The sequence below is a fragment of the Macrotis lagotis genome, chromosome 3, assembly GCF_037893015.1.
Source record: "Macrotis lagotis isolate mMagLag1 chromosome 3, bilby.v1.9.chrom.fasta, whole genome shotgun sequence".
Classification (NCBI taxonomy): Eukaryota; Metazoa; Chordata; class Mammalia; order Peramelemorphia; family Peramelidae; genus Macrotis; species Macrotis lagotis.
Genome location: NC_133660.1, coordinates 288397605 through 288424762, shown reverse-complemented (window position 1 = coordinate 288424762; position 27158 = coordinate 288397605). Strand labels below are relative to the sequence as shown.

The 27158-nt window shown below is 34.7% G+C and overlaps 1 protein-coding gene across 1 annotated transcript; it reads right to left on the bottom strand.

Moving 5' to 3' along the window:
* Window positions 1-25955, bottom strand: LOC141518975 (vomeronasal type-2 receptor 26-like). Its single transcript, XM_074231398.1, has 6 exons — window positions 25711-25955; window positions 24294-24585; window positions 17055-17861; window positions 10143-10361; window positions 8118-8241; window positions 1-1024 (listed from the first exon to the last, which is right to left on the bottom strand). The coding sequence occupies exons 1-6, from the start codon at window positions 25953-25955 to the stop codon at window positions 117-119; spliced, it is 2595 nt and encodes an 864-aa protein (XP_074087499.1). The 3' UTR covers window positions 1-116.
* Between the last annotated feature and the right edge of the window lie 1203 nt (window positions 25956-27158).

Here is a 27158-nt window from a genome sequence, read left to right as displayed (position 1 = left end):
TGATATGAGCATAACTTTTTGACAGAGAAGGGTGTTGGATATCTGACATGAATGATATTTATTTCAATGATATGGAAGAATTTTTGATCATGTAGATTTAGAAAAGTATTGACTTTTCAGGAAACATAAGCTTTCTTTTTAAGCATCTCCAGGGTATTCCGATCTGGCCTCAGAAGGATCACATAGCACTTGGGAGCAAAGATGAAGGCGAGAATCCCAGCACTGGAGGCCAATATGGAGAAGATCTCCACGGCCACCATGGCCTTGCCCTTGGTGCTCTGATATGTGGGCAGAAAGGAAATCCAGACACTACAGAATACAATCATGCTGAATGTGAGGAACTTTGCTTCGTTGAAAGTATCTGGCAGATTCCTGGCCAAGAAAGCTAGGGTGAAGCTCCCAAAGGCCAGCAAAGCCATGTAGCTCAGCACACAGTAGAAGGCAAGAATGGAGCCCTCATTACACTGAATGATAATGAAGCCAGGCTCAGAGTCATTGTCCATCTCAGGGAATGGGGGATATGTCCCAAGCCAGATGACACAAAGACATATTTGAATTAGAGAACATATAGCAATGAGAGAATAAGATGCTTTGGGGCTCAGCCACCTCTGGAGCGTGCTCCGTGGCTGTGTGGCCCTAAAAGCCAGAACCACCGTGATAGTTTTAGCTAAAATGGAGGCAATGGCCACTGTAAAAACAACTGCAAATGTGGTTTGTCTCAGGAGACAAGTGGCAGAGTTTGGGCGGCCAATGAAGAGCAAGGAGCAGAGGAAGCAGAGGATGAGGGAGATGAGCAGAATGTAGCTGAGGCTGCGGTTATTGGCTTTGACTATGGGGGTATCCCTGTGCTTCACAAAGACTCCCAGGAGCAGAGCAGTGAGCAGAGAGAAGCAGAGAGCTGCCCAGGCCAGAGTCATGCCCAGAGGTTCTTCATAGGCCAGAAAGGTCCTAGTCTTGTCAAGGCATCTGTCCTTCTCCTGACTTGGGTACTGATGTTCAGGGCACTGCAGACACTGCTCTGCATCTGCAACCAAAAGTAAAACAAAAAAATCTCAGTAAATCCCATGTTGATCAGCTTTCCTCCTTCAGTAAGGCACACTGTTAGACATTCCACATTGAGCTCAGACTCATTTTGTGTTCAGTGTTCTGAGTCACAAGAACAAGAATTTTAGAGGATGTAAAAGATGAATACATATCTCAGTGTCTGCATTTCTTTACATTTGAATACAATAATTTGAGAAGCATATTTATTCTCTTTCAAATGTTTGACAAATAAAAATTTAAATATCTCTAAGCCATTCCAATGTTAAGTCTCTTACAATGATCGCTTGGGTGACACATTTTAGAAAAAAAAATTTTCTTGGAGTCAATTGGATGGAGGGGCTGTTGCCTACATTGTCAGTTCTTTACATTAGGAAGATTACTTTGACAGTTGAATGAAGTATTTTGTGTAGTAATACCATGTGTGGTAACTGTGGAATACAGATCTTTAAATTTATCTTGAAATAATTGTAATTCTAATACTAATATTGCTAATTTACCTGGTGTGGTAACGCATGCCTACAGACCCAGCCACTGAGGTAAATTCAAGCTAGTGGGTCTCTTGCACTCATAATTTCTAAGATGTGATGGGATTGAACTAATCAGGTGTCAGCATCAAGTTTGGTATTCTGAAACTGAGATCCTAGGAGTTCAGTACCCCCTGAGTGTTTATTTTTCAGTAATTTAACATTTTATTTGTTTTCCAATGATATACAATAGTAGAATCTACCTATCCTTTTCGTAAAGGTTTGAAATTTACAATTTTCCCCACCACCATACCTTCCCCCCTCCCCATAGAAGGCAGTCTGTTAGTCTTTATATTGTTTCCATGTTACACACTGATGGATATTTAATGTGTTCTATGTATAAACAAAACCCCCTCCAAAAAAAACAAAAATGAGAAACCTCAAGAATAGAGAGAGAAAAAAAAATGTACTTCACTATGTGCTCAGATTCTAATGCTTCTGTCTCTGGGGTGATTTGCCTTCTTTATCATATTACTAGCTGTACCTCCATCCACCCCACTCTCATTTATTCTATTCTCTCTTTCTTTTCATCCTGGCCTTGTCCAAAAATGTGTTGAATCTGAGTACCCGCTCCATCCATCTTCTCTCTTTTCTATCACCTATTCCCCCCTTCCCTCCCCCAATTTCCACTTATCCCAGCCCTTTCTTCTCATTTCTCTCTAGGGTAAGATAGATTTACTCACCTTATTAAGTGTGTATGTTATTTCCTCTTTGAGCCATTTATGATGAGAATGAAGGCTCACTCAATCCCCTCACCTTTCCCCATTCCACTCCATTGAAAAAACTTTTTCTTGACCCTTATGTGAAATTTCTTAGCTTCTTCTTCATCTCCTTTCCATTCCTCCCAGTACTTTCCTTTATTACCCATTGACTCCCTCTTTTTTACTATATTATACCATTACATTCTGCTCCTTCCTATTTCCTGTCTATATATGCTCCTTCTAACAGCTCTTATAAATGTGAAAGTTCATGATGTGTCAGTATCTTGGCTCCGGCCCCCAATTTCTTTTTTTACAATAGACATGACACACTGACAATCATAATTCTATCCTTTTCCTTGAATTAATAATAATTACATAAAAAACTGTTTCATGTGTCTCTTTTAATGTAACCTCAGTACTAAAAATCCTTGTGGTTTTATGGTACATATTTCAGTTTATGGAATTCAAACAATTGTCAAATATTGTATGTTCCATAAAGATATTGACTGTTTTTTAATTCAAAAAATATTTTGTTCACAAATGACAATGATTTTCTAAGTTTCACAAAATAGTTACTGGGGATTTCAAAAATTTTTCATATTTGCAACTCTTTAGTGTTATAATGTTATTGTGTATTTATGAATTACTTCAACTTCAGGGATGATTAGATTTTTTCATAGGAGCAGGTTCCTTTTATTATTTGTCTGACTATTAATAAATTTAAAATTTTTTATTTTTAATTATATTTATGTTTATTACATTGGACCAACAACTGAAACATAAATAATTACGAGTGAAAGGTAGTGGGAAAATATGTTTCTCTGAGTTATTTAATAAGTAACATTGAATCAGCTGCCATTGGAATAATTCTCTTCTCAAAAAGTTCAGAGTAGCAAATCTAGCCATTGCTGTGGATTTAATGGAGGGGATACCCTTCTTTTAGTCAATTCAAAGAACCTTTGAAATACAAATAATTCCTAAAATGTATTAAATACAAGACTATGAGAAGATCAACTAAATCTCTTAAATAATTTGATATCAGATGTGAATTTTGTATAATTGTAAAGGAATCACTCAAGGAAGGGGCTATTACTACAGCATCGGTTAGAACCAATACCACAATCCTATTATAAAGAATTTAGAAAGGAATAAAAAAAAAACAAAGGCTGCCCTCAAGAATCTTGCATTTCAACATAGGAAGAAAATATGTACAAGGTAGTTGTCAAAGTAACTGATTTTTATCACCTTCTGGGAAGGATCGTTGATTTGCTTACTGCTCCTGCAAAAAAAAAAAGTGTGTAAGGAAAAGTAACATATTGGGTGACTCCACCCTGTGGCAGCATGAGAAAACTGCCAATGTGGCTATGGGAAGGCCCTTGGAGAAATAAATAGAAATCACAATAATTTTAGAATTCCAAAGGGAATGAACTGGGGGACTCAGAAGCCAACCTATATACTTCCTGTGTTGGGACCCATGGCTGCAGGAAGTGCCCCACAATAGTCGTTGAAACTACAAAGCATAGTTTGGGGCATGCAAGTTTTTGATGAATCAGTTCAGACTACTTACACAAATTCCCAGGAATTTGTGTTGCTTATCACTCATAGGAATCTTAAAATGGTACTTATGGCATGCCCTTCTTTTTCTACATACCTCCATCACTTGCCAACAGTTACAGAATCATTTTATGAGGCAAATGAAACATAATTCCTTAAGTACAGAAGCATAAAACATAGGCAACATCATTTAATATCATGCTAAATATTTATTGAAAAATTTCATGAATTTTCTGTCAAATATTCTAAAGTGATTTATCTAAGACAGAATTGATCATCTCCAAGATCAATTTATATTATACATGCATATATTGTCGATCATAAAATGATTGACCTTAAATTTAAAATATCAATAAAGCAAAAATTATCTCATAAATTTGAGAAAAACTTTATCAAAATATAATTATTCATTATGAAAATAATGCAAAAATAAATGTTAAATGGGACTTTTATAGTATAATATTATATATTTATGTAACAAACAGTTAATGTACAGGCATTCACTACAATACTATGATCATTCCCAATAACTATTAAAATGAATTTAAAATAACAAATCTCCTCCTTATAACTGGTATAGTGGCAGAATGATGGTAAGAACATTAAAATGTAAAGAAAGTAAAAGAACTGAGAAGATTTTCACTATTTTTATTGATACAATATTTTACTTACCTACCTAGAAATCTGCAATCTTATTAAATCAGCAAATTGATAAAAATCATAATGAGAAATCCAAGAGGTTATAAGAGGAATGGAAATTCGATTAAAATAATGCTAAGTGCATAAAATATCACTATGCTTGGAACTGTTCAAAATCCTATTGATTCAGTTGCAAAAATCTCTTTAAAGAATTAAATGTCGAATTAAATGACTGTAAAAATAGTCTATGCTCCTGGATTGACATTAATGATATAGTAGCCATCATCAAGAGACTAAAGTAAAGTAATATTATAATGGAAAATGCAAGTCACGAAACAGATGAAGACAGGACACTAAAACAATAAGTTCAAATTTAGTATGCAAATTAGATAAGAAATCTGGACCAGACCTCTCAGCTTTGACACTGGATCCCAATTGCAGAGAGATCAGGAATGTGGGAGATGTCAGATTTTTTACATTTTGGGGGGGGGGATGGAAAATATTGTTTACCCAAAGGCCATGAGAGAAATTGATTCAACATTTTTCACACAGTTGCTATTGCTAACTTTATTTCCCTCCATTCTATTTCTCCCCACCCCCATTGACTGTCTTTTCTCCCTTCTTTTACTCTTTCCACCCCCAAAACTTTGATGTATCCAACTATCTACTCCTTAGACCTTCCCTATCTTCTAACAAAGAACCACTGCCACTCCAAGCCCTTTGTCACATTTCCATCATCCCTTTCCTCCCCTATTTTCTTCTTGGTTAAGATACATTTCTATTTCCAAATGAGTGTGCATCTTATTTCCACTCTGAGCCACTTCCAAGGAGAATAAATTATCTTTCACTCCTAATTCCATTCCCCCATTCCATTCCATTAAAAAAGCTTGTCCTTGCGAATTTTACATGAAATAACTTACCCCATTCTCTCTCTCCTTTCCCTAACTCCCAACATTCCTTTCACATCTATCAACTCCATCTTTTGAATGTATTATACCTTCAAATTCAACTCGCTCCTGTGACTTCTCTATATAGTCTCCTTCTAACTGCCCTAATAAATGAGATGTTCATATGAGCAATTAGTATAATTTTCTCAAGAAGTTCAATATCATTAAGTCCTTCCTAATTTGTCTTTACCATTCCCTCTAAATAAGCTTTAACTGAGTCATGAGCTTGAAGATTGTATTTTCTGGTCAGCTCTAGTCATTTCAATAGGTAATTTTGAAAGCTCACTAATTCATCAAATATCCATTTTCACCCCTTGAAAGAATAAGTTTAATTTTACTGAAGAGTTGATTCTTGGCTGTGATCCAAGTCTTTTTGCCTTCCAGCATGTTACATTTCAAGCCCTACCTGTCCTTAATGTAGAAGCTGCTAAATCTTGCATTATCTGACTGTAGCTTCAAGATAATTGTATCATTTCTATCTGACTGCTTCTAATATGTTCTCCGTAACTTGGAAGCTTTGAAATTTGACTATAGTATTCCTGACAGTTTTCATTTGGGGATATATTTTAGTAGGTGATTGGTGGATTCTTTCATTTCCTATTTTACCCTCTGCTTTTTGGAAATCAAGTCATTTTTCATGGAGAATTTCTTGAAAAATGAAGTGAAAGGTCTTTTTTGGTTATGACTTTCAGGTAGTCTAATAATTTTTAAATTTTCTTTCTGGTTTCCAGATCAGTAGTTTTTCAAATCAGATATCTTATATTTTCTTCTATTTTTTTCATTCTGTTGATTTTGTATTATTGTTTCTTGATTTCCCACAAAGTGATTTACTTCCCTTAGCTCCATTCTACATTTGATGGAATTGTTTTCTTCAAACAGTTTCTGTATCTCTTTTTTCCATCTATCCAATTCTGCTCTGTAAGGAATTCTTCGGCTCTTGGTCTTTTGGACTACTTTTTCCATTTAAACCAAACTGGCTTTTATGATGTTGTTTGCTTTAGGATTTTGTTGTATCTTCTTGGCTGACTTGATTTTCATGATTTACCTGCATCAGACTAAATACTCTTCACAATTATTCCCCTACTTCCCTCACTTGACTCTCAAAATCTTTTGGGGCTCTTTCACAGCATGAGTCCAATTCCTATTTCTATTGGACAATTTCTATATAGAAATTTTGATCTTCTTATGTTCTGAGTGGGTAATTTGATCCTCCATAGGTCACAGGGATAAAGTAATTGTCTATGGTCAGATTTTTTTCTTCTGTTGTTTGCTAATTTCTTAAGTCTTGATTTTAATTCTTTTGTTAAGGTGGGGGCTCTGCTTCAAGTGTGGAAGATGCACTTTGTCAAGCATTTGAGGGTATTTTTAAGTGTTTCCAGGGACCTCAATTCCTTCAAAGACTTTTGAGTAACTCTAACTGCTTTCGTGGCCTATACTCTGTTGGATGACCATAGCACACCCCTCTGCCCCAGAGTTCTCCAGGGAACTCTGCCCTGGGTCCCTTCTCTCATATGTCAGTAAAGTTTCTTTCCCTGAGACTAGCACCCCAGACTGTGACCTGGATATGAGAATGGGCAAAGTAACAGAGTTGTGCCTCGGGGATAGAAAGAAAAGAAGACTCTGCAGTCCTCCCCCAACCCCTTACAATCCATGGGTTGAGTGCTTTGGAACCAGCTGCAAGTTGACTTCTTGCCTGACAGCTCCCCAGGTGTACGCCTGATTCTTTTTTTTTTTTACTTTGCTGCTGGTTCTAGGACTGAGTCTCCTCTGAAGCCTGCAGTGGACTGGGTTCTGCTCTCACTCTGGTGTGGCAGAGATTTCCTGATGAATTGTCCTTGGCAAACTCTGAACTGAAAGGTCAGGAAATTGCCCTGTTATTGCCATAGACCCAGTCACCGCCAGAGACACACTTGTGAGCTATTCTGGATGGCTGGAGATGGTTTCCACTATACTGTGGGCTTGTACTAACCATGTTTAATAGACCCTTCCCACAGAGCTTCAAAATTGTCTTGGACTGAAAATTGTTTCATTCAGTCTTTCTGTGGGTTCTGCCACTCTAGAATTTAGTTGAAATCATCATTTTACAGGTATTTGAAGTGGTCTGAAGGAGGGCTTATGAGAATTCCTGCCTGTCATCCTGGTTCCACCCTTATACATTGTTTTGGGGCAAATCTTGGTTGACCGCTAGGAAAGCAACTTGTCCAAAAGAAAAAAACCAATAAACCCAGCAACGGCAAAGAAATTATTTTCATGAAGATACTTCCACCAGCAGGACGCCTATTCCTATTCTCAATCAAAATTCAAATGTACTTAGTTATTGCTTAGATTTTATATTTTGGCTTATTAATATTTCCCTTGTGGGCTAAGAATTTTAGGGAAAAAAATTAGATTAAGCTCTCTTGCACATACAGAGTTTAGAGTACATTATAAAAGCAGGGAAGAATTATTAAATCCAAAAGTAGTAAAATACTATTGGATTCTCATTGGATATATTATTGTTAAATAGAACCAGAGGGTGCTCCTGTTAGTTACAGGAATGTCTTAAAAGTTCAATGAATGAAAGTGATTGAATGAGTACTGTATTATTATATTTCAGGAAATATCATTTTGGTAAGTAAAAGTCACTCCAGGTTAAGATTCCTTGAACCCCTTAAAAAATATTAGGTCTATTATTCTCAGAGAAGTACTGTGCATCTGTAGGAAATCACCTGTCTGATTGGAAATATGTCCCTCAGGGCACGGGTCACAGTCAAAGCAGCAGATGGGCTCATTTTCACGAATGGTCTTCTTCAATCCAGTACCACAGCTTGGGGTGCATATGGCAATCGGAGTCTATGTTTCTCTCATAGAAAGGGAGAAAAAGTCACTGTAAGAACAAGTGCTAAAAGATAGATAGGCTGAGTCCAGAAGGAATTCATTTCTTTACTAGGCAAGACATTTATTACAAACTTTTTTGCAATTCAACAGAGCAAGGTTAATCTATTCTTCAGTGGAGACTGTTGACCACTTAACCTGCACAAAATCCTCCCTTGGGCAAAATTAAACCTTTTGTTTTTCCTGAGATTATTTTGTTAATTTTTTTAAATCTATCTTTAATCTATTTCTAACTTACATATTTTTCTACAGCTGAAGTACCAGTATATCTCTAAATTTCACTCCATCTTTATTTGTTTATTGATGTATGTATGTATGTATGTATTTATCTTTAGGTTTTTGCAAGGCAAATGGGGTTAAGTGGCTTGGCTAAGACCACACACCTAGGTAAATATTAAATATCTGAGGCCTCATTTGAACTCAGGTACTCCTGACTCCAGGGTCAGTGCTCTATCTACTGCGCCACCTAGCTGCCACACTTCACTTCATTTGTAAACAGGTAAAGCTGAAATAAATCAAGGGGAATATATTTTTTAATCTTCCACTCAAAACTCCAGTTGTTTTGGATTTGCATAGTCCTGAAAGTTTTAGAGAATGCTGACTTTCTATAATATAAATTCTAATAATGACAGTAATAATGACAGTAAACAGGTTTAATTAAGTATCAGGTGATCCCATTGACTATTCTTTGTTTATTTACATTTTTAGCCTCCACTGGAGACAACTATGAAGACTGGGGTGGGATTATCAAATAACATAGGCAAATGAAACTGCATAAACCCATGTTTTACATAACCACAATTTAAATTGGGTCTCTAAAAGTCATTGTCATATTTGGGGACAAATCATAGGATAAATCTTTTATTTATCTATTTATTTATTTATATTTTATTATGTTTAATTAATACAACAAGAATTTCTATTTACAAATCAAAACAGAAAAATATATTAGAGACATTAATTTGAATAGTTTATGTAGAACTTTCTAAAAAACGTACAAGTATAAAATGTTTTAATAATTTAAACATCAGGGGCTGCTAGGTGGTGCAGTGGATAAAGCACCAGCCCTGTAGTCAGGAGTACCTGAGTTCAAAGCCGGTCTCAGACACTTAATGATTGCCTAGCTGTGTGCCCTTGGGCAAGCCACTTAACCCCATTTGCTTTGCAAAAACGAAAAACAAAAACCTAAAACAAAAATAATTTAAACATCATCAGAAGTTTATGTACATTTGATTTATCCAAGATGATACAAATTTTTGTCTTCATTTTTTGTGAAAAGAACTGAGTAAAATTTTAAGATAAATATTTATATAATTGCAGGATTCCAGAAATTGGAGAGTTTTTCATGTAATATGTCTCATTTGGTAAATTTTTTTCTCCACTATGCATTCCTTGTTATATTTCAAATTTCAACAAATGCAACTGATGTATTTCAAGATTCTCTAAATGTGGAATACACAGAACTTTTTGTAACTTGGAAATATTCTAAAAGTAGGATTGAAAATAGGGAAATCAGAGTTCTCTCTTACTCAGAACATTAAGATTGAATAGATACTAGCTCCTTGTCCCAGACATTACTTTTGTGGGGTTTGTTTGTTTTGTTTTTTTAGGTTTTTGTAAGGCAATGGGGTTTAAGTGGCTTCCCCAAGGCCACACAGCTAGGTAATTTGACACTGTATTTGAACCCAGGTACTCCTGACTCCAGGGCCAGTGCTTTATCCAGTGTGCCACCCAGCCACCCCTCTCACAGTCATTTTTAATGTCGATGGAGAATTTCCTGGTGCTAAAAAAGAAACAACACTGTGCAGGATTCTAAGAAGGCAAAATGATAAAATGCACATTATTACTTGTCCCCTTACCTGAGAGAAATCTCCTGGCCATTCAATGGATTCTTGATTAATCCTGAATCCCTCACCATAAGGGAGGAATTCACCCACTTTCACCAGTGTCACAATATCATTAGGAAAAGATTTAAAATTCAGAATCTCATATGACTCAGCAGCCACAGGGACTCTATCTCCACATAGCTCATCACTGGCACTACTCACAGGAACTTTACACTTCAGAAAATGGTGGAGCTAAAGCAAAGACAAAGGAAGGAGTATTTATGCCTATAACCCAGATTTGATTATCAACAGAAAATTATTTTGGCACTATCATAAATTAACATTCTCTCGTTTTTTCTATTTTTTCTTCTTAAGCTCCACTTATCGTTCTGCACTTATTTTCTCATTATCTGTTGCAAACATTGCTCAACAGAAGAATCACAGAATCCGCAGATACTCAGGAATTAGCAGTATTGAACTTCCCTCAGGAGACATTTCTTCTTATTTTCCAAATTTCTTGGATCACTTGCAATCTCAATTCTTAACGAAAACTTTTGTTCATGACTCAAGATCACAGAGAGAAGCCAGGTTCTGTTATAAAGTCTTTGGCACTTTTCCCAGAACTTACATGAATCAAGCCTCTTAAAAGATTTTGGATTGACAGAATACACAAAAGAATGCAAAAAGAAGGGAACATCTTCAAGCAAGATTTGTCACAGGAAATCATTGTTGAGAACAGGGCAGAGAACAGATTCCCACCCCAGGAATCATTGAATGGTACCTTGGAGAGAAGAATGGGACAAACACAAGCTCAGAAAAGAAGAGCAGAAGTGGTTACATGTGAACCTCTAAAGGAGGTTGGGCTCCAGCCCAGAAAGACTTCTTTGAAGAGCTCAGAAAGGAATTTAAAAGCAACTGGAAAAAATGTGGAAAGAAATGTAAGAGAAAATTAACAAAAATTAACACAAAAATTAAAAGAAGAAAACAAATGATTAAAAATACAGTTGAGCAATTAGAAAAAATAGCAGCTATTTTAAAAATAGAATCGATCAAATAATAAAGGAAATGGAAAGCCAAAATGAAAAAAAAATCCCTCCCAGAGGAAAAGAGTTGGATTAATTGAAGCTAATCATTTCCGAATAAATGAAGAATGTATTAAACAAAATTGAAAAACATATAAGAAAATGCAAAATAACTTATTGGTAAATTTACTGATGCAGAAAAGTGATACATGAGAGGTAATTTAAAAATAATTGTACTATCTGAAAGCCATGATCAAAAAAGGGACCTGGACTCCATTTCACAGAAAATTATCAAGAACTTCCCTGACTTCTCCAATTGATAAATAGTCATAGGATATAAAAAGAGAGTTTTCAAATGAAGAAATTAAAGTTATGTGTAATTCTGGGAAAAAAATACCCCAAATAATTATTCATTAGAGAAATGCAAATTAAAACCATAAAGAGGTATCACCTCACACCTACCAGATTGGTCAAGATGAGAAAAAGGGAAAATGATCAATGTAGGAGAGATTGTTTGAGGACTGGGACATTGATGCATTTCTAGTGGAGTTGTAAATGAATCCAACATTTCTAGTGATTAATATGGAATGATAGCCAAAGAGCAATAAAGTTGTTCATACCCTTTGATCCAGGGATTCCAATTCTAGATCAAAATCCAGAAGAAATTATTTTAAAAAATGGAAAATTCCTACTTATTCCAAAATATTGATAGTAGCTCTTTTTTGTAGTAGCAAAGAATTGGAAATTGAGGGGATACACATCAGTTGGGGAATGGCTAAACAAGTTATGGTACATGAATACTATGGAATACTACTGTTATATAAGAAACCATAAATGGTCGGACTCTAGAAAAGCATGGAATGACTTAAGGGATGTGATGCTGAGTGAAGGGAGTAGAAACAAGAAAACAATGTACACATTAACAACAACATTGTGAGGTGAATAAATTTGATAGAAGCAGCTCCTCTCAGCAGTTCAGAGTACGAAAACAACCATATTAGACCAGCCATAGACAATGTTACCTCTATCCAGAGGAAAGAAAATAAAACAAAATAAAAAGCAAAAAAGTCCAACCCATCAGAATGTGAAGAGCACTTTATCAAAGTTATCTCTTATGTTTCTCTTTCCCTTAATCCTAATTCCTCATATTGAAAATAACTAATCTGTAAACCTTTATCAAAATTATGTGTGTCCAATGTTAACCTGCCTGATCACAGTTGAGGGTAGGGGGATGGGAAGGGAGGGTGGAAGGAAATTTATAGCTTAAAAAATTCATAGCTAGAATTAGAACCTTATTAAAACCTAAAAAGTCTACATATGCATGTGGATGGAAATTTTTTAAAAAAAGAACTGCCCCAATATCCTGGAATCAGAGGGTAAAATGTCATGGAAAGAATCTGCAGATCAGCTGCTCTATGGATCCAAAATGAAACTGCCCAGGAAAACTGTAGGATACTCAAAAGTTTCAGACAAAGGAGAAAATACTGCATGCAACCACAAAGAAGCAATTCAAATACTGAAGAACCACAATCAGAATTACAAAGGACCTTCCTATGGTAATGTTAAGGATTGAAGGGCCTGGTATCTGATATTCTGAAAGTCAAGGGGATTTGAATTGCACCTAGGAATCAAGTACCAGTAAAACTGTGCACACTCTTTTAAGGGGGAAATATGGATAGTTAATGAAATAGGTGGATTGTAAACTTTTCTGAAAAAAAAGGACCAGAGCTGACACCCCCCCCCTGAAAAAAACAACTATTTTCATATAGAAGACTCAAGAGATATATGAAAAGGTAAAGAGGAGGGGAAAAATGACTGCTATTCAATAAGATTAAACTGGTTTTTTGCGTACATCTCAAAGCTGTTGAGAATCATAACTCTCTAGAGGAAATGTACTTAGGTTGAAAGTATGGACATCAGTTGATTTTGATAGAATGATTTTTAAAAGAGAAGACATTAAAATAGGGATTATGATGAGATTGGAGGAAGGGAGAGTCAGAATGCAGTAAATTACTTCACATCTAGTGCCAAAATGATCTATTGCAGCAAAGGGGAAGAAGAGAGCTGGGTAATTGCAATTTGAATCTTCCTCTTATCAGATTTGGCTTAAAGAGTGAATGATACAAACACTGAATTGGTTCAGAAATTTACTTTTCACTTTAAAGATTAGAAGGGGAAAAGTGTGCAAGGGAATAGGGAAAGAGGGGGAAAATGGAAGGTGACTGGTTGATGGGGAACAAATTGAGGGCACTGACATGCAAAAGCAAAATACTGATAAGGAGGAATAAGGATGAAGGGAGTAAAAAAGTATAAGTAAGGGTGAGATAGAATCAAGGCTAATGAAGAGTTAGTTATTATAATAGTGAATATGAATGGAGATGAACTCTCCCAAAAAATGCAAGCAGATAGCAGAGTGGATGAATAACCAGAAACCTATGATATACTGCTAAATGACATACATGTGAAGCAGAGAGACACAGACAGAGTAGAGATAAAACCCTGAGCAGAATATATTATGCTTCACCTGAAGTGAAAATGCAGCAGTAGCAACTCTTACCTCAAAAAAAAGAAATTGCAAGATAGATCTCATTCAAAGGGATAAGTAAGGAAAGCACATTCTCTAAAAGGTATCATTGACCACGAGGTGATTTTAATAGTAGATGTGTGTACTAAGTGGGATAACATCCAAATTGTTAGGGAGAAAATAAATGAGTTACACGAAGACATATATATCAGAACTACACTGGTTGGGGTCTTTAAACTCTGACTCTCAGATTTAGATAAATGTAATCATTACATCAAGAAGAAAGAAATTAAGGAGGTGAATGGAATATAAGAAAAGTCAGATATGATAGAACTCTGGAAAAAACTGAATGCAGATTCCTAGGAATATACTTTTTCTTCTCTCTGTGGCACAAAAATTGACCTTGTTTTAGAGCATTAAAACCTCATGACCAAATGCATAAAGGAAGAAATATTAAATGTATTCTTTTTAGAAATTGATTCGATTAATTTGCTTGCAATAAAGGGTCAAAGAGAAATAGACATAAAATTTATTGTAAACTAAATAATCTAATTTAAAAGACTGAGAGTTTCAAACATGAAATCATCAAAATATTGAAATTTCATTCAAAACAATGAGACAATATAGCAAAAGTTGTGAAATTCAGTCAAAGCAGTTATTGTGGGAACTTCTACATCTTCAAGTGCATCCATGAATTAAATAGAGAAAGAGGATTACAAGGAATTGCATATGACCAAAAAAACTGCAGACAAAGCAAATAATTCCTCAAATTTTAAATTATGAAAATGAAAAAAATTAAAAAATTGAAAGTAAAAAGCTACTAAGGTAACAAATGAAACTGTTGGTTTTTTTCAAAAAACAATAAAATAGATAAAAGTTTGTTTAATTTGATTAGGAATAAAGAAAATCACATTACCAGTATCAAAAAAAGAAAAGCTGAATTCATTACCAATGAGGAAGAAAAAAAGGAATGATATCGATACTTTTTGCCCACCTGTATGACCATAAATTTGATAAAAAAGTGAAATGGATAAATATTTACTAAAAATCCAATACCAAGGTCAAAGGAAGAGGAAATTAAATATTTAAATATCCCATCACAGAAAAATAAATAGAAAAAGCCATCACTGAAGTCCTTAAGTAAAAATATCCTCTGTAAGATGGATTCACAAGCAAATTCTCCCAAATATCAAAGGCACAATTTTTTTTCAAATTATTTTAAGTTATTTGAAATAACATGTGATGCAGTTTTGCTAAATTCGTTCTATGAAACCATTAATGTGCTGATGACTAAGCCAGAAAGAGGCAAAACAGATAAAGAAAATTATTGACCAAATTCCACAATGCATGTGAGTGCAAAAATTTTAAATAAAATATTATCATTGTGATTCCAGCATGTTTTCACAAGCATAATACACAATAATCAAGTTCAAATTATACGAGAATTGCTGGGTTGCTTCAATATTATTAAAATGACCAGATTCACTGACCATAATTAAAAAGTCTAACAGAAAACATATCATTATTTCAATAGATGTTGAAAAAGCTTTTGCCAAAATAAAACACACATTCCTTTCAAAACACTAGAGTAGGAATAAATGGAGTGTTCCTTAAAACAATAAACAGAATCTATCTAAAATCCAGTCATTACATCTAATGAAGGGAAGCTAGAAATATTCCCAATCAGATCAATTTTGAATCAAGGATATCTTTGTCACCACTTTTATTCAGTAATTCATTAGAAATATTAACCTCAACACTAAAGAAGAAAAATAAATTTACAATTAGAATATGTAATGAAGAAATACAACTCTCATTCTTTTCATATATGACAGTTTATTTAGAGAATCCTAGAAAATTATCTAAAAGAGTTCCTTGAAAACATTAGAAACTCCACCAAAGTTGCAGGATATATAATAAAGACAAATGTCATCACCACTTCTGTATATAACTAATAAGAGTCAGCATCAAGAGATACAAAGAGAAATTCCATTCAAAGTAATGGCAGACTCAGGGACTATGTGAAAAAAAATGTAAAACAATAATTGCACAAATAAAATCATATCTAAATATCTGGACAGGTGTCAGTTGCTCATGCTTAGACTGAGCTAATAGAAAAAATGATAATTTTGTCTACATTTAATTACTGAATTAGAACCAGATCAATCAAATTTCAAAAGAAAATATTTTATCGATATAGAAAAAACAGCTAAATTCATACAGTGGAACAAAAAGAAGAATATTGAGAGATAAAATGAATAAATAATAGAGTTCTAGCTCAACAGAGTTGTACGGGCACATAAGAAAGAATAGCAGATTACTATAGCAATCAAATGTTTGATAAAACCAAAGTTTTCAGCTTGTCAGAAATGAACTCACTCCTTTAAAAAAAAAATTCTGGGAAAATGGGAAATAATATGGCAGACATTTGGCATAGACCAACATCTCATACTCTATACCACTATAAGGTCCAATGAGGTCCGAATTTGGCCATAAAGGGTGATATTTTAAGCTAAACCAGTTAGAATTTCAAGGAATAATTTTTTTGTCAGATATATGGAAATGGAAGAAGCTAATGATCAAAGAAAAGATGGAGAACATTATAAAATACAAAATGGATAATTTTGATTTCAATCAATTAAAAAGATCTTATGCAAAGAAAAACAATGAAACCATGATTAAACAGGAATCAGTATGGTGGGAATGTCTTTTTTACAAACAGTGTTCTTGACAAAGAACACATTTCTAAAATATAGCAAACTGAGTCAAATTTATTAGAATTCAAATTGTCGCCCTACTTATAAATAGTCAAAATGTATGTTATCAGATGGAGAAAGTGAAGGTATCTTTATTCACATGAAAAAATGCTTGAAATCATTATTGATCAGGGAAATGTAAATTTAAACAAGTGAGAGGAACTACTTCACATCTATCAAACTGTACAAGATGACAAAAAACGAAAATGATCAGTACTGAATGAGATATGCTTTATCTGGGACACCAATGCATTGATGGTGCAGTGGGGAACTCAGCGAAACAATGTGGAGAACAATTTGGAACTCTGCCCAAATAGTTCTAAAACTATAGATAGCTGCTCTCCCATCAATACCATTACTAGGTCTTAAGAGACCTTAAGAAGTTACCAAAACTCAGAGAGATGTATAAAAGGAACAACTTCACCATGATTGCTGTATCAGTTGAAATAAATGCCTCTTTCATTGTTTTTTTTTAACCACGATTCCTTATAAGCACAAACTAAGAAACATACCAGGAGCAATGGTAGGAAATAAAACATATTGCAGACTCTCACCATTCCTGCATCATTCATACAACATATAATTAACAATAGGAAGTTGTGTGTACTCTCTGCTAAGCATAGGAATCAAAAAGAAATCTTACCTTGTAAGAGAGTTCTGAGTTTTTTGCAAGTTCTGATGTCTCCCTTACCTCAGTCTGGAACAGCTCCTGCACAGCATAGGCAACTACATATACTGCATTGTAAACATTAAGACTCAGTTCTCTTATGATCAGATTAAAATCTGGAGCCTGTACATCAGCCAAGGAAAGACCTTCTTGGCAAATAGGAATGAACATATCTAGATTATTGTTTTCTGAAAATTTGCAACCCAAGACTGCCTCCCAGAATGCTTTTAGAAAAATGTTCTCAGACATCACACTTTGATTCAGGCTTTCTACAAAATCTATGAAACCAGGAATCTCCTTCTGGGGAGGAGAAAGTATTATTGTTCCATGTAAATTAATAAACTGTTCAGGCTGTTGATCACTAAAAAATTCCCAGGAAAAAGTGGTCACCAACACCTTTCCATATAGGATATATTCAACCAATGTAACCAAAAGATGCTGAAGGAAATCTGAATCTCCATAGGTGAAAATCACATTGGATGATGATGCAATGGTCCTAGAAAGGATGCTATACTTTTCACCCGAATAAAGGTCAAATGTGCTTGAAATTATTTCCATAAATCCCACACAGAGGCTATTCCTGGCCATCTCTACTTGCAGATCCCTGAAGAAACTTTCCCCTCTTATGGTGTCTGCAAGAATTAGTCCTACCCAAGTCCAGCCAAAATGTAGCATCATTTGTACAAATGCAAGGTGAAGCGTGGAATCCTTGATGCCCATCTGATAGATATATGGATACTGGAGCTTATCAGTCAGGAGAAGATCAAATGGACCATAGCTTATCTACAAGAAAAATAAAGAAGACTGGAATAGTCATTTGTGTTTCTTCACATTACCATAAACAAATATATTAATCACTTACACAGAGCAGGCAATAAACCATAGCTTTTGATTTTGATTTATAGTTTCATGTCACACAATTACACTGATAGGAAAGAATTTCTGAAACTTTACCTGAAGAAGAATCCCTTCTCCAATACCTCCATCAAGCAATTACTAAATCTGTGTTTGAAAGCTTCCAATGATTGAAATCTGAGCTCCCTCCTAAAAAGTCCACTTTTAGAACATACTATCCATTAGTGTCTTATTATGTAACTGTGTACCTTAATCAGCCTCTTTGGAATAACGACTTACTTCTTCCTATTTCTCTTGTGTTTATTTAAGAAGGACATGCTTAGAGTCTCCTTCATGCAACGATTAGATAATTCTCGGTGCCTAGATAGATGCCTGCTGTTTCTCATCTCCCCATTTCCTTTATCCAGTCTTTCTGTTGCATATTTCCCATTCCTCACATAATTCCAGAAAGAATAATATTTCCTTTAAACTAAGAATTATTTCCTACTGCTTGTTCAAGGAGGAAATTTGTTCTAGTCCTAACCCTATCAGAGATGGTGATGGAGATCTCATGCTGAAATCTATTGTCAAGATTGGCTTTACACTATTAGTGAGAACACTATTGATTAAGGAAAGATTCACTCCTCTATATTCACTGAGCTCACAAATGTCTGATCTGAACCCAAAATAATCTACTAGTGTCAGAAGAAAGAAATGCAAGAGAAAGTTTTATATACTGTCATTGGTTTATCCTTCTTCTACAATTTTCTAGAGATAAGATAAAATATATAGTGCAGGAATGTAACTTAAGGCATACCCCAGTCACCAAGTCAGAAAGAATACCCTGATAAAGGTGCCCAAGATGATGTCCTTCTGAACTGTTCTTCCCTTCCACTCCAGCCCATAGACAACTGATTCAGAGAATAAAGCTTCATTCTAACATCTTTCATCTTGCTTGGTGGAAAAGTGAGAACTTAAGACACATCTACTTGTAACAAGCAGTTAGTCTCAGATCTATGATTATAATACACGAATATAGCCAGCAATAATAGTAAGCGTGATCTCAGCAGTGTAATTTTAAGTGATGCTGTCTTAGAGCTCCAGTCAGAAAGCACATTCCGTCATCAATAGTTTGGGGATGGTCCTGATTTCAATATGCCAAGAACATAGCTTCTTTTATTGATTAGAGAAATATACAGGAAAATAACTCTGAGATTCTTTACCCTCCCTATCAAATGGATAAAAAGGAATGTGGGAAGGAAGTGGAAAAATTGGGACACTAATATACTGTTGCTGGAATTGTGAAGTGAGCTGACCATTTTGAGGAGTTACTGGAAATTACACTGAAAGCTATAAAAGAATCAGTACAATTTGACCCAGCTATACTAATAATTAGGTACATTATTAAGTAATTATGACAAACTGAAACAAGTTTATAAATTCTAAAGTATTTGCAGCCGCTGTCTTTGGGATTGCACAGAATTCAAATTCAATAGTTGTCCATCAATGGCGAACAAATGAATAAATTGTGATATAATGGATTATTTTTGTGATATTGGATTTATTATTGTGATACATTGGATTACTGAGGTATAAGAAAAAACAAACAAATTGATGTTAGTGAAAAAAAACATGGAGAAACTGCCATGAAATGCTGCAGAGGGCTAAGATTAAATCGAAGAGAAGATTGAATACAATGCAAGCATGTTCCAAATACAATTATTGAGTCACTAAGTGATTCTGAGTAATCATACATTGAAGTCACATAAGAAGGACTGATGAAGAAAAATCTTATCTACCTCTAGAGAAAGATTTCATAAACTGAAATATTTATTTATTGTTGCATATGTAAATCTCTCTCAAATGTTGCTCTGCTGGAATGAGGACGTGGGAAGGAAGTGACATGTACCACTTGAAATTGAAATTATTACTTATAAAATAAAAAATGCAAAGTATACTTTCTCCTCTATGGGTACCTGAGATGACCTGAGATATTATGATGCAAAAACTGAGAACACTGCTACAGAAGGCAGCATACACATGACAGGAGAGCAGACAAGACAGGAACAGTAGCAGGAGTTTATGAAAAATAATATTAAGTGTAGGAAATATGTGCTTAAAAACAACAGTAAGAACAACAAAAATATTTGTAATAGAAATAACCCAAAACCAAGTCACATTTGATAGGTCATGCCAGTGACTAGAAGTCCACATAAGCTACAGCACATACTCCCTGTTCCTTAAGGGAACATGAAAATATATCAAATAAAAGTAAATCAGTTTGCCACCCACAGTGGAACACATAGTAAATCAAATAATAGGCCACCCACAGTAAAATAAACAAGACACACAAGTAAAAGTAATTAGAAAACAATAGAACCAATAAAACCAAACATTAAGTTGTAATATTAAAGATTCACTTCATGCATATGCCTTATGAATATATTTAGTAAAACTGAAAATACACATTATCTTTGATCTCATTTTTGGAAAGGAAATTGGCCAAACAAATCTAAGTTTCCTGTGACCTGCACATTTTTGTGTCTCTATACCTGAGCTAGTCAGTGATATTGAAAGATAGTCTTCATTACAGTGATAATTTCAAAAACCCAAATCTGTACTTTTAAGAAGTTTTGCTGCACAGTTCTCTTTCAGTATTCTTAGGGAATTGTTTTTCCATAATCAATTTATCTGTCTGAAGTATTATGCTGAAGCATTATACTGTTCTTAAATTATACAGGCTTAAGGAATGCATTAATTTTAATTTTATTTTTCTAATTATACTTGCTAATGATCTGCTTTTAAAACAATTAGGGGGCATCTAGTTGGCACAATGGACATTAGAGGATAATCATATATAACACATTTTCTTTTTTGCATGGTGGTGGGATTGGGTGGCCTGTCTGGGACTATGAGGTCAGGTGGTTGCTGGGTCTCTGAGGTGGGATGTAGGCTTGGGGCTTCTTGGCCCCAAGGCTGCTGCTCTGCCCACTGTAGCACACAGCTGCCCTAACAGCACATTTTAGAAGAGGGACAGAGTGAAAGGAAAGAGAAAATATAATAGATGGTGGTGGTAGGGAGGAATGGATGGAGGGAATTACAATCAGCATCAGCAACTATGGAAAAACTGGAAGAAACTTCTTTGATGAATTTATGATCAAGAATGCAATTCACCCAAGACAGAGTTGATGGTATCAGAACACAGACTGAATATTTTTTTCTCTTTCTTTTCACTTAATTTCTGATGAGGTTTTATACTTTTGTTGGGGGATGTGGTATTATGTTTACTCTTACAACAAGAATATTTTAGTAATGTGTAAATAAATGGAAAAAAATGTTTAAAAAAAGTTAAGTGACTCCTCAATTGTGTCATTCTACAGCTTTTCTCCAATTTAAAGCGATTTATCATAATTTTCAAATTTCTATAAATAGCTATGAGCCCTTCTTTGCATGTCAGATTGTGCCTATGTTTAATGACATATCAATATGGAAAGACTTTCTACTTGAAAATTATACAGAATTTTATACATATTTGAGAAATGAAACCTTTAATAGATATTTGTTTCCCTTGTTTCCTAATGCTGAATAAAATAACAGCAATGTGTGATGATCAACTGGTCGTTTTATATCTTTTCAGCAGTACAGTGATACATAACAACTCTAAAAGACCTCCTATTTAAAATTACAACCTCATCCAAAAAAATGTGAATTTCGAATTTTAAATTTGATTGCAGATCAAACCCTACTCATTTCACCTTTCTAAATTTGACTATTGCTTCTTCCTTTCCATGGTTTCTCTTTTCTTTCTGAATCTTTCGGGAAATTGACTCATTTGAATAAGGGTAACATACCTATACATGAATGAACTAGATCAGATTACTTGTAAACCTATGGTGAGGGGGGAAGAAAGTGTGAGAGAATGAATATTTTACAAAAATAAATGTTGAAAATTATTGTTTCACATAATTGAAAAAAATTAAAAATAGGAAAAATGGATTGAATAGAAGGATACTGTCATATATTTGGCCAATCAAGCCCAGATACATACAGGAAGCAAATTCTCAGTCAAAATGGGAAGATCATTGTAAACACAAAATTACATGCTGCTAGTTACCAGAAACTGGTGAAGACAAATGGCTCATCCTTTTTGAAAAAAATTCCCAAAGCCGTTTTAAAATGAAAAGGAAAGAGCTTGTACCTGGGGATTATTTGAGAAGAGGAAGAGAACTATTTATTTCAAATAAAATTGTCAGAGGAGGAAGAGCCAAAATGGCAAAGTGAGAAAGGGATTTACCAGAACTCCCCCCACCAAACTCCTCCAAATAGCTTTAAGTAATGACTCTAAACACATTCTAGAGGGCAGATGAAGGCAGAATAAAAACATAAAGCCCAAGACAACTTTGCAGTTTGACAGGTAAAATCTATTTCACTAGAATTAGAGAAGAGTGCAGTGCAGAATAAGACAAACCAGGCTGACAGGCTCCCAACAATCCAGGAGTAGGCCTTGGGATCTATGACCTCAGAGGAAATAGTGGACTTTTCCAGACCTTTCAGCCCATGGATTCACAAGACAATTAAGATGGTCAGCAGGAAGTGTCTATCCCATGCCAGTGGACAATGGTTTCCTCCCAAACTCTCAGCCTACAGATCAGAAGGGAATTACAAGTCACTTTACTATCTCTGAGGCAGACCTCGTTGCTTTGCTCATAAATGCATTTCGATCACTACGCTGGATCACCATCTCAAGAAACAGAAGCAGAAGTAGCTCACCAGAGTTTTCTAGGGCAGGGTAGCATGGACAACTGTTCCAATTCCAGGACCGAAAAAAATGTTCTTATCATTCTCAGATGAGTGCATATGCTAGGAGAGCAGGAAACACATTATTTTAATGAATATCACCTTGAAAGATCTGAACACTTGTGGATCCCTAGGAGGGAGTGTATCCCAGCATACCATAACCTAGCTCCTGTTTGGGTCAGACAAATTGTAAACCCCGTTCCCTAACTCCTCCACAGGACCCACTAAAATAAAATGGCAAGCACAACTGAAATAACTCCTATTTGTTCGAGTCAGTATGGCATCAGTACCAGAGAAAAGTGGACCTGGAACTTGGGATAATAAAAAAAGAAGGGACATAACCTAGAACAAAGTATGCATACTACCCTTTTGATGAACATTTTCCCAGAGAAACAGCTGTTACTATCTGAAAATAGAATGAAGAATTTTTTTGCATATTTATTTTTCTTTATGTCTTATTTTTGAGGAACACATATTTTCTTTATTTTAATTTGATATTTAATTTATTTAATTTTCAAGTGATATGGTATGGTAGTTTTTCAAGAAACAATTTTTTGAAAGCTTTAGAATTTTTACATTTTTCTCCCTCTTTTCCTTCCCTCCCCCTTTCTGGAGAGAAAACAATTCCACATAGGTCATACATGTATAATGATTCTAATCATAGATCTAAATTTGTTATATTGTTGGAGAATAATCTAATCAAAATGCAGAAAAACAAAAGCAGAATACATCAGACTTCTTTTAACAATTGGTAGCCGTAAGTTTTGGTCTACATGTACACTCCACAGTTTTATCTCTAAATATGGGTAATGTTTTCCAACACGATTCTTTTGCAGTTTTCTTTGATTATTGTACTGCTGAAATAAACAAGAGCATGGTTGGTCATCACACAGCATGGCTATTAGTGTGGACAATGTTCTTCTGGTTCTGCTCACTTCACTCAACATCAGTTCATGCAGGTATTTCTGGGCTACTCTGTAGTACTGTCCTTCATGATTTCTTTTAGCACACTTCTGTTCTATCACATTAATTTTCTATAATTTGCCCAGTTAGTCCCCAATTAATGGGCTGGGGATGTATATTTTCTTTCATAACATGATGATTATGGAAAAGTTTTGCATGACAACATACTTATAACCTACATCAAATTGCTTGCTTTCTAAATGAGGGGACTTGGGTGGGAGGAAGGGAGGAAATTTGGAACTGGAAGATTTGGAAATGAATAAAAAAATTTGTTGACATGAATCCCTGGAAAAATAAAATCCTGAATAGATAAATGTTAGATAAAATCAAGTCATCAAAGTTCCTTACAATTATTAAGAAAAATTAGAAGCAAATTTGAATTTGTTAAAAGCCATGAGAGTTCATCTAATTTAGCAAGTCTTCATCTAGAGGACAGAAGAAGTTCCCTGAGGAAATGGACTGAATCCCCTTTTTGCATTGCTTTTTGTGAGTTCTGTCCCTGGAACTTCTGCAGAAATGAAAGTCAAATCTCTAACACTGGACTGAACAGATGATGAAGATTTTCTGTTTTTTTAAATAATATTTTGTATGAAAATGAGTGACAGCATTGGATCCCCTTACCTGTGGAACTTTATAAAGATTTAGAATGGTGGCCATGGATATGGACTGTGTAGATGTCGTGCCTCCAATGACAGCCACTGAATTGGACTGCTCACTACAATCATAGTTAAGGATGATTGGACCTTTCCCTGCCATCCATATTATGGAGCTTTCCACAGCTAGTTGGTTGTTTTGGAAGTTGCTGACCACCTGGTATCCCAAAGTGATGTTGCTCAGCAAATGAGGGTTCTTGTTGATCTCATTCACAGCAAATTGGAAAGCAAAGAAAGGTTGATAATTTTCGAACACCAACCTGAAGTGAGAGGAAAATGTAACAAAACAAAACAAAAAAAAACAATAAAATAGGCAATATTCTATGTTCATGGACACAACAATGTGTCATAATACATTAAATTTGAATATGGAATCAGGAACCCCTTTCTTTAATGCTGCCTCAAACATCCCCCAACAGTGTTGCCTGGGCAAATCATTTTATCAACAACCATGAGTAACCATGACCAATACTGTCCCTATTTGTAAAATTAAACACTAAATATCTTCTAAGAGATTATTAAAAAAAACTCACCTATTTAAAAAATTGATGTCACATTTTAGTTATTAGACTAATTAATTAGTCTCATTAATCAGAATATTAATTATTAATATGTAATTAATTAACTCTTTAATCAGATGTGGGATTAGTAGTATAAATGATTTTCTCTAACATAGTCAGCAATAAAATGATATGAATTAAAGCAATTCATGACATTATTATCTCAAACTCATGGCCTGCACATATTCTTCTGATTTTTTTATTTATTATAAACTAACTTAGAATTAATATTTCCTAGACATAAAATGATTGCAAAGTGCGGGCAATTTAAGTACCTTTCATTCCTCTCATTTATGTGACTATCCTGGACACTGTAAATTTTAGATTAACTGATAAGTTAGATATAGTTTAATCTCATTCTTATAATCATAGAAGGCAAAAATGACATAGTTTAACAATGTGCTCCTAAAGTCAATCAACCAATATGAAAAAAAGATAAATATTTTGTCTTTTTCTTCTGATAGCTAATTGTCTTTAGGCATATTGGATAAAACTCTGGACTCAGTGCAGTATTCTTAATGAATTTTCTTTTCTAATGCCTAAGATGGCTATCTTTAGTTTATTTTCCCAAATTGTGCTGTAAGTCATAGAAGCTCCCCTTATGCAAAGCTCATCAGAGGATAGCATTCATAAGTGAACTAGAGAACTTTTTCATCAGGTATGCATACAATAAGAAATATTTCTCCCCTTATTTGAAAACAGTAATTGATTCTGAACTCAGTCTATTAAGCAAGTCTAAATAAAATACAATACTACCAACAAAACAATCACTCAGAAATATGGATGACTATTTCATTAATCAGAAAAAATAATAAAATAGCTTACCCTGTGTTTGCAGATGTAAGGGTAGGAAAAAATTTGAAGTCTTTCTTTTGAACTTTATATTCTGCCTTCTGAAGCAAGGAGAAGAAGCCCCCTAAGACTAGGTCACCTTCTTTTCTATATGTGGGATTGTAAGCTCTGTTTATTTCACATGGACTTTTCCCTATGTGATACTCAAAATGTACTAAAGGCAAAATTAGGACCACACATAATGTAAGGAACAAGAACCTTAGTTGATTGTGGTCCATGGCAAATAGTCTAAATTTCTAATGAGTCAAAGAGTAGGATGGTGTAAGCTGATTGGGGGTCATTGTCCATGCATCCAAAGGAATATATTTTGCTAAGGATTTTTCTTTTATAAGAAATGCTCAGGTTTCAAACCCCTTCTTTCATGGGAAATAGAATATGAAGCAATAAAATGGAACTCTATTTAGGACAAAGGTAAAAGCTAGACATAACAGGGATTATTTATAGGAAAGTTTTGCCTTCTGGTTGTTAATCTCTCTGTTCCCTGTGGATGGATAAGAAGAGGCCCTCCATCTTCATGTCTCTTGTGTGTAAGTGAAAAATATTTTGAGTGAGGGCCTCTGAGGTCTTTCCTGATCAGCAAGTCTGCACCTGCATCCTTGTTCTTCAGAACTTCAAAAACACCTGTGAAAAATATGATTGTGAAATACTTTCCCTAACTTTAATTTCTGGAGGTTTCATACATTCCATAGGCTCTAAAATATCTACAAGATTCTCTGATCTCCCTTAAATTAGGTTGCATTGACCTTGTAGTACGGTACTGCTGAAATTCTCCCTATATTAAATTTTGTGCAATGACACAAAATTACCAGATTTTGTATCAGTCAGAGGTCAATGTGACATGACAAGAGAAGAAACTATCATAGTGACAAGATCTAGGCCCACAAGTATCCATAATGAAATGCATTTTTTCTGGCCTTGATGTCATTATGTTTGGTGATTAGATGTGCACATTGAACCATTTCTAACTGAATGAATAATAATAATCCAAAGAGAATTGTCAAGAAAGTATTTAGCTTGCTAAATCATTTTTTAGCAGTCTGACTATAACCTCATTATTGAAAATCTTGTGGACAGAAAAGTAGCCAAAATTTTGAGACAGAGAGAGAGAGAGAGACTTTAAATAACAGCATGTATACTCTTACTGAACAAGGTTACTTGAAGTGCATTCATACTCTTCATTCTCAAAGTTGATAAGTTAAATTATTTACCTTCTTTAAACATGCATCATAGCCAAATACTATTTCAAGGATTATACTGACATTACCATGTCTCACCCTAATAAATGAATGGTCTCCACATTGTGGGCTTTCTTTGATAATTTTATTCACAACTCTGATACAATAGCCTCAGTTCTCTGTGTTCCCATCAATTTTCCAATGGGGGATGACCCCTTGTCACTTAGCTCTTCCCCAGGTTCTCCC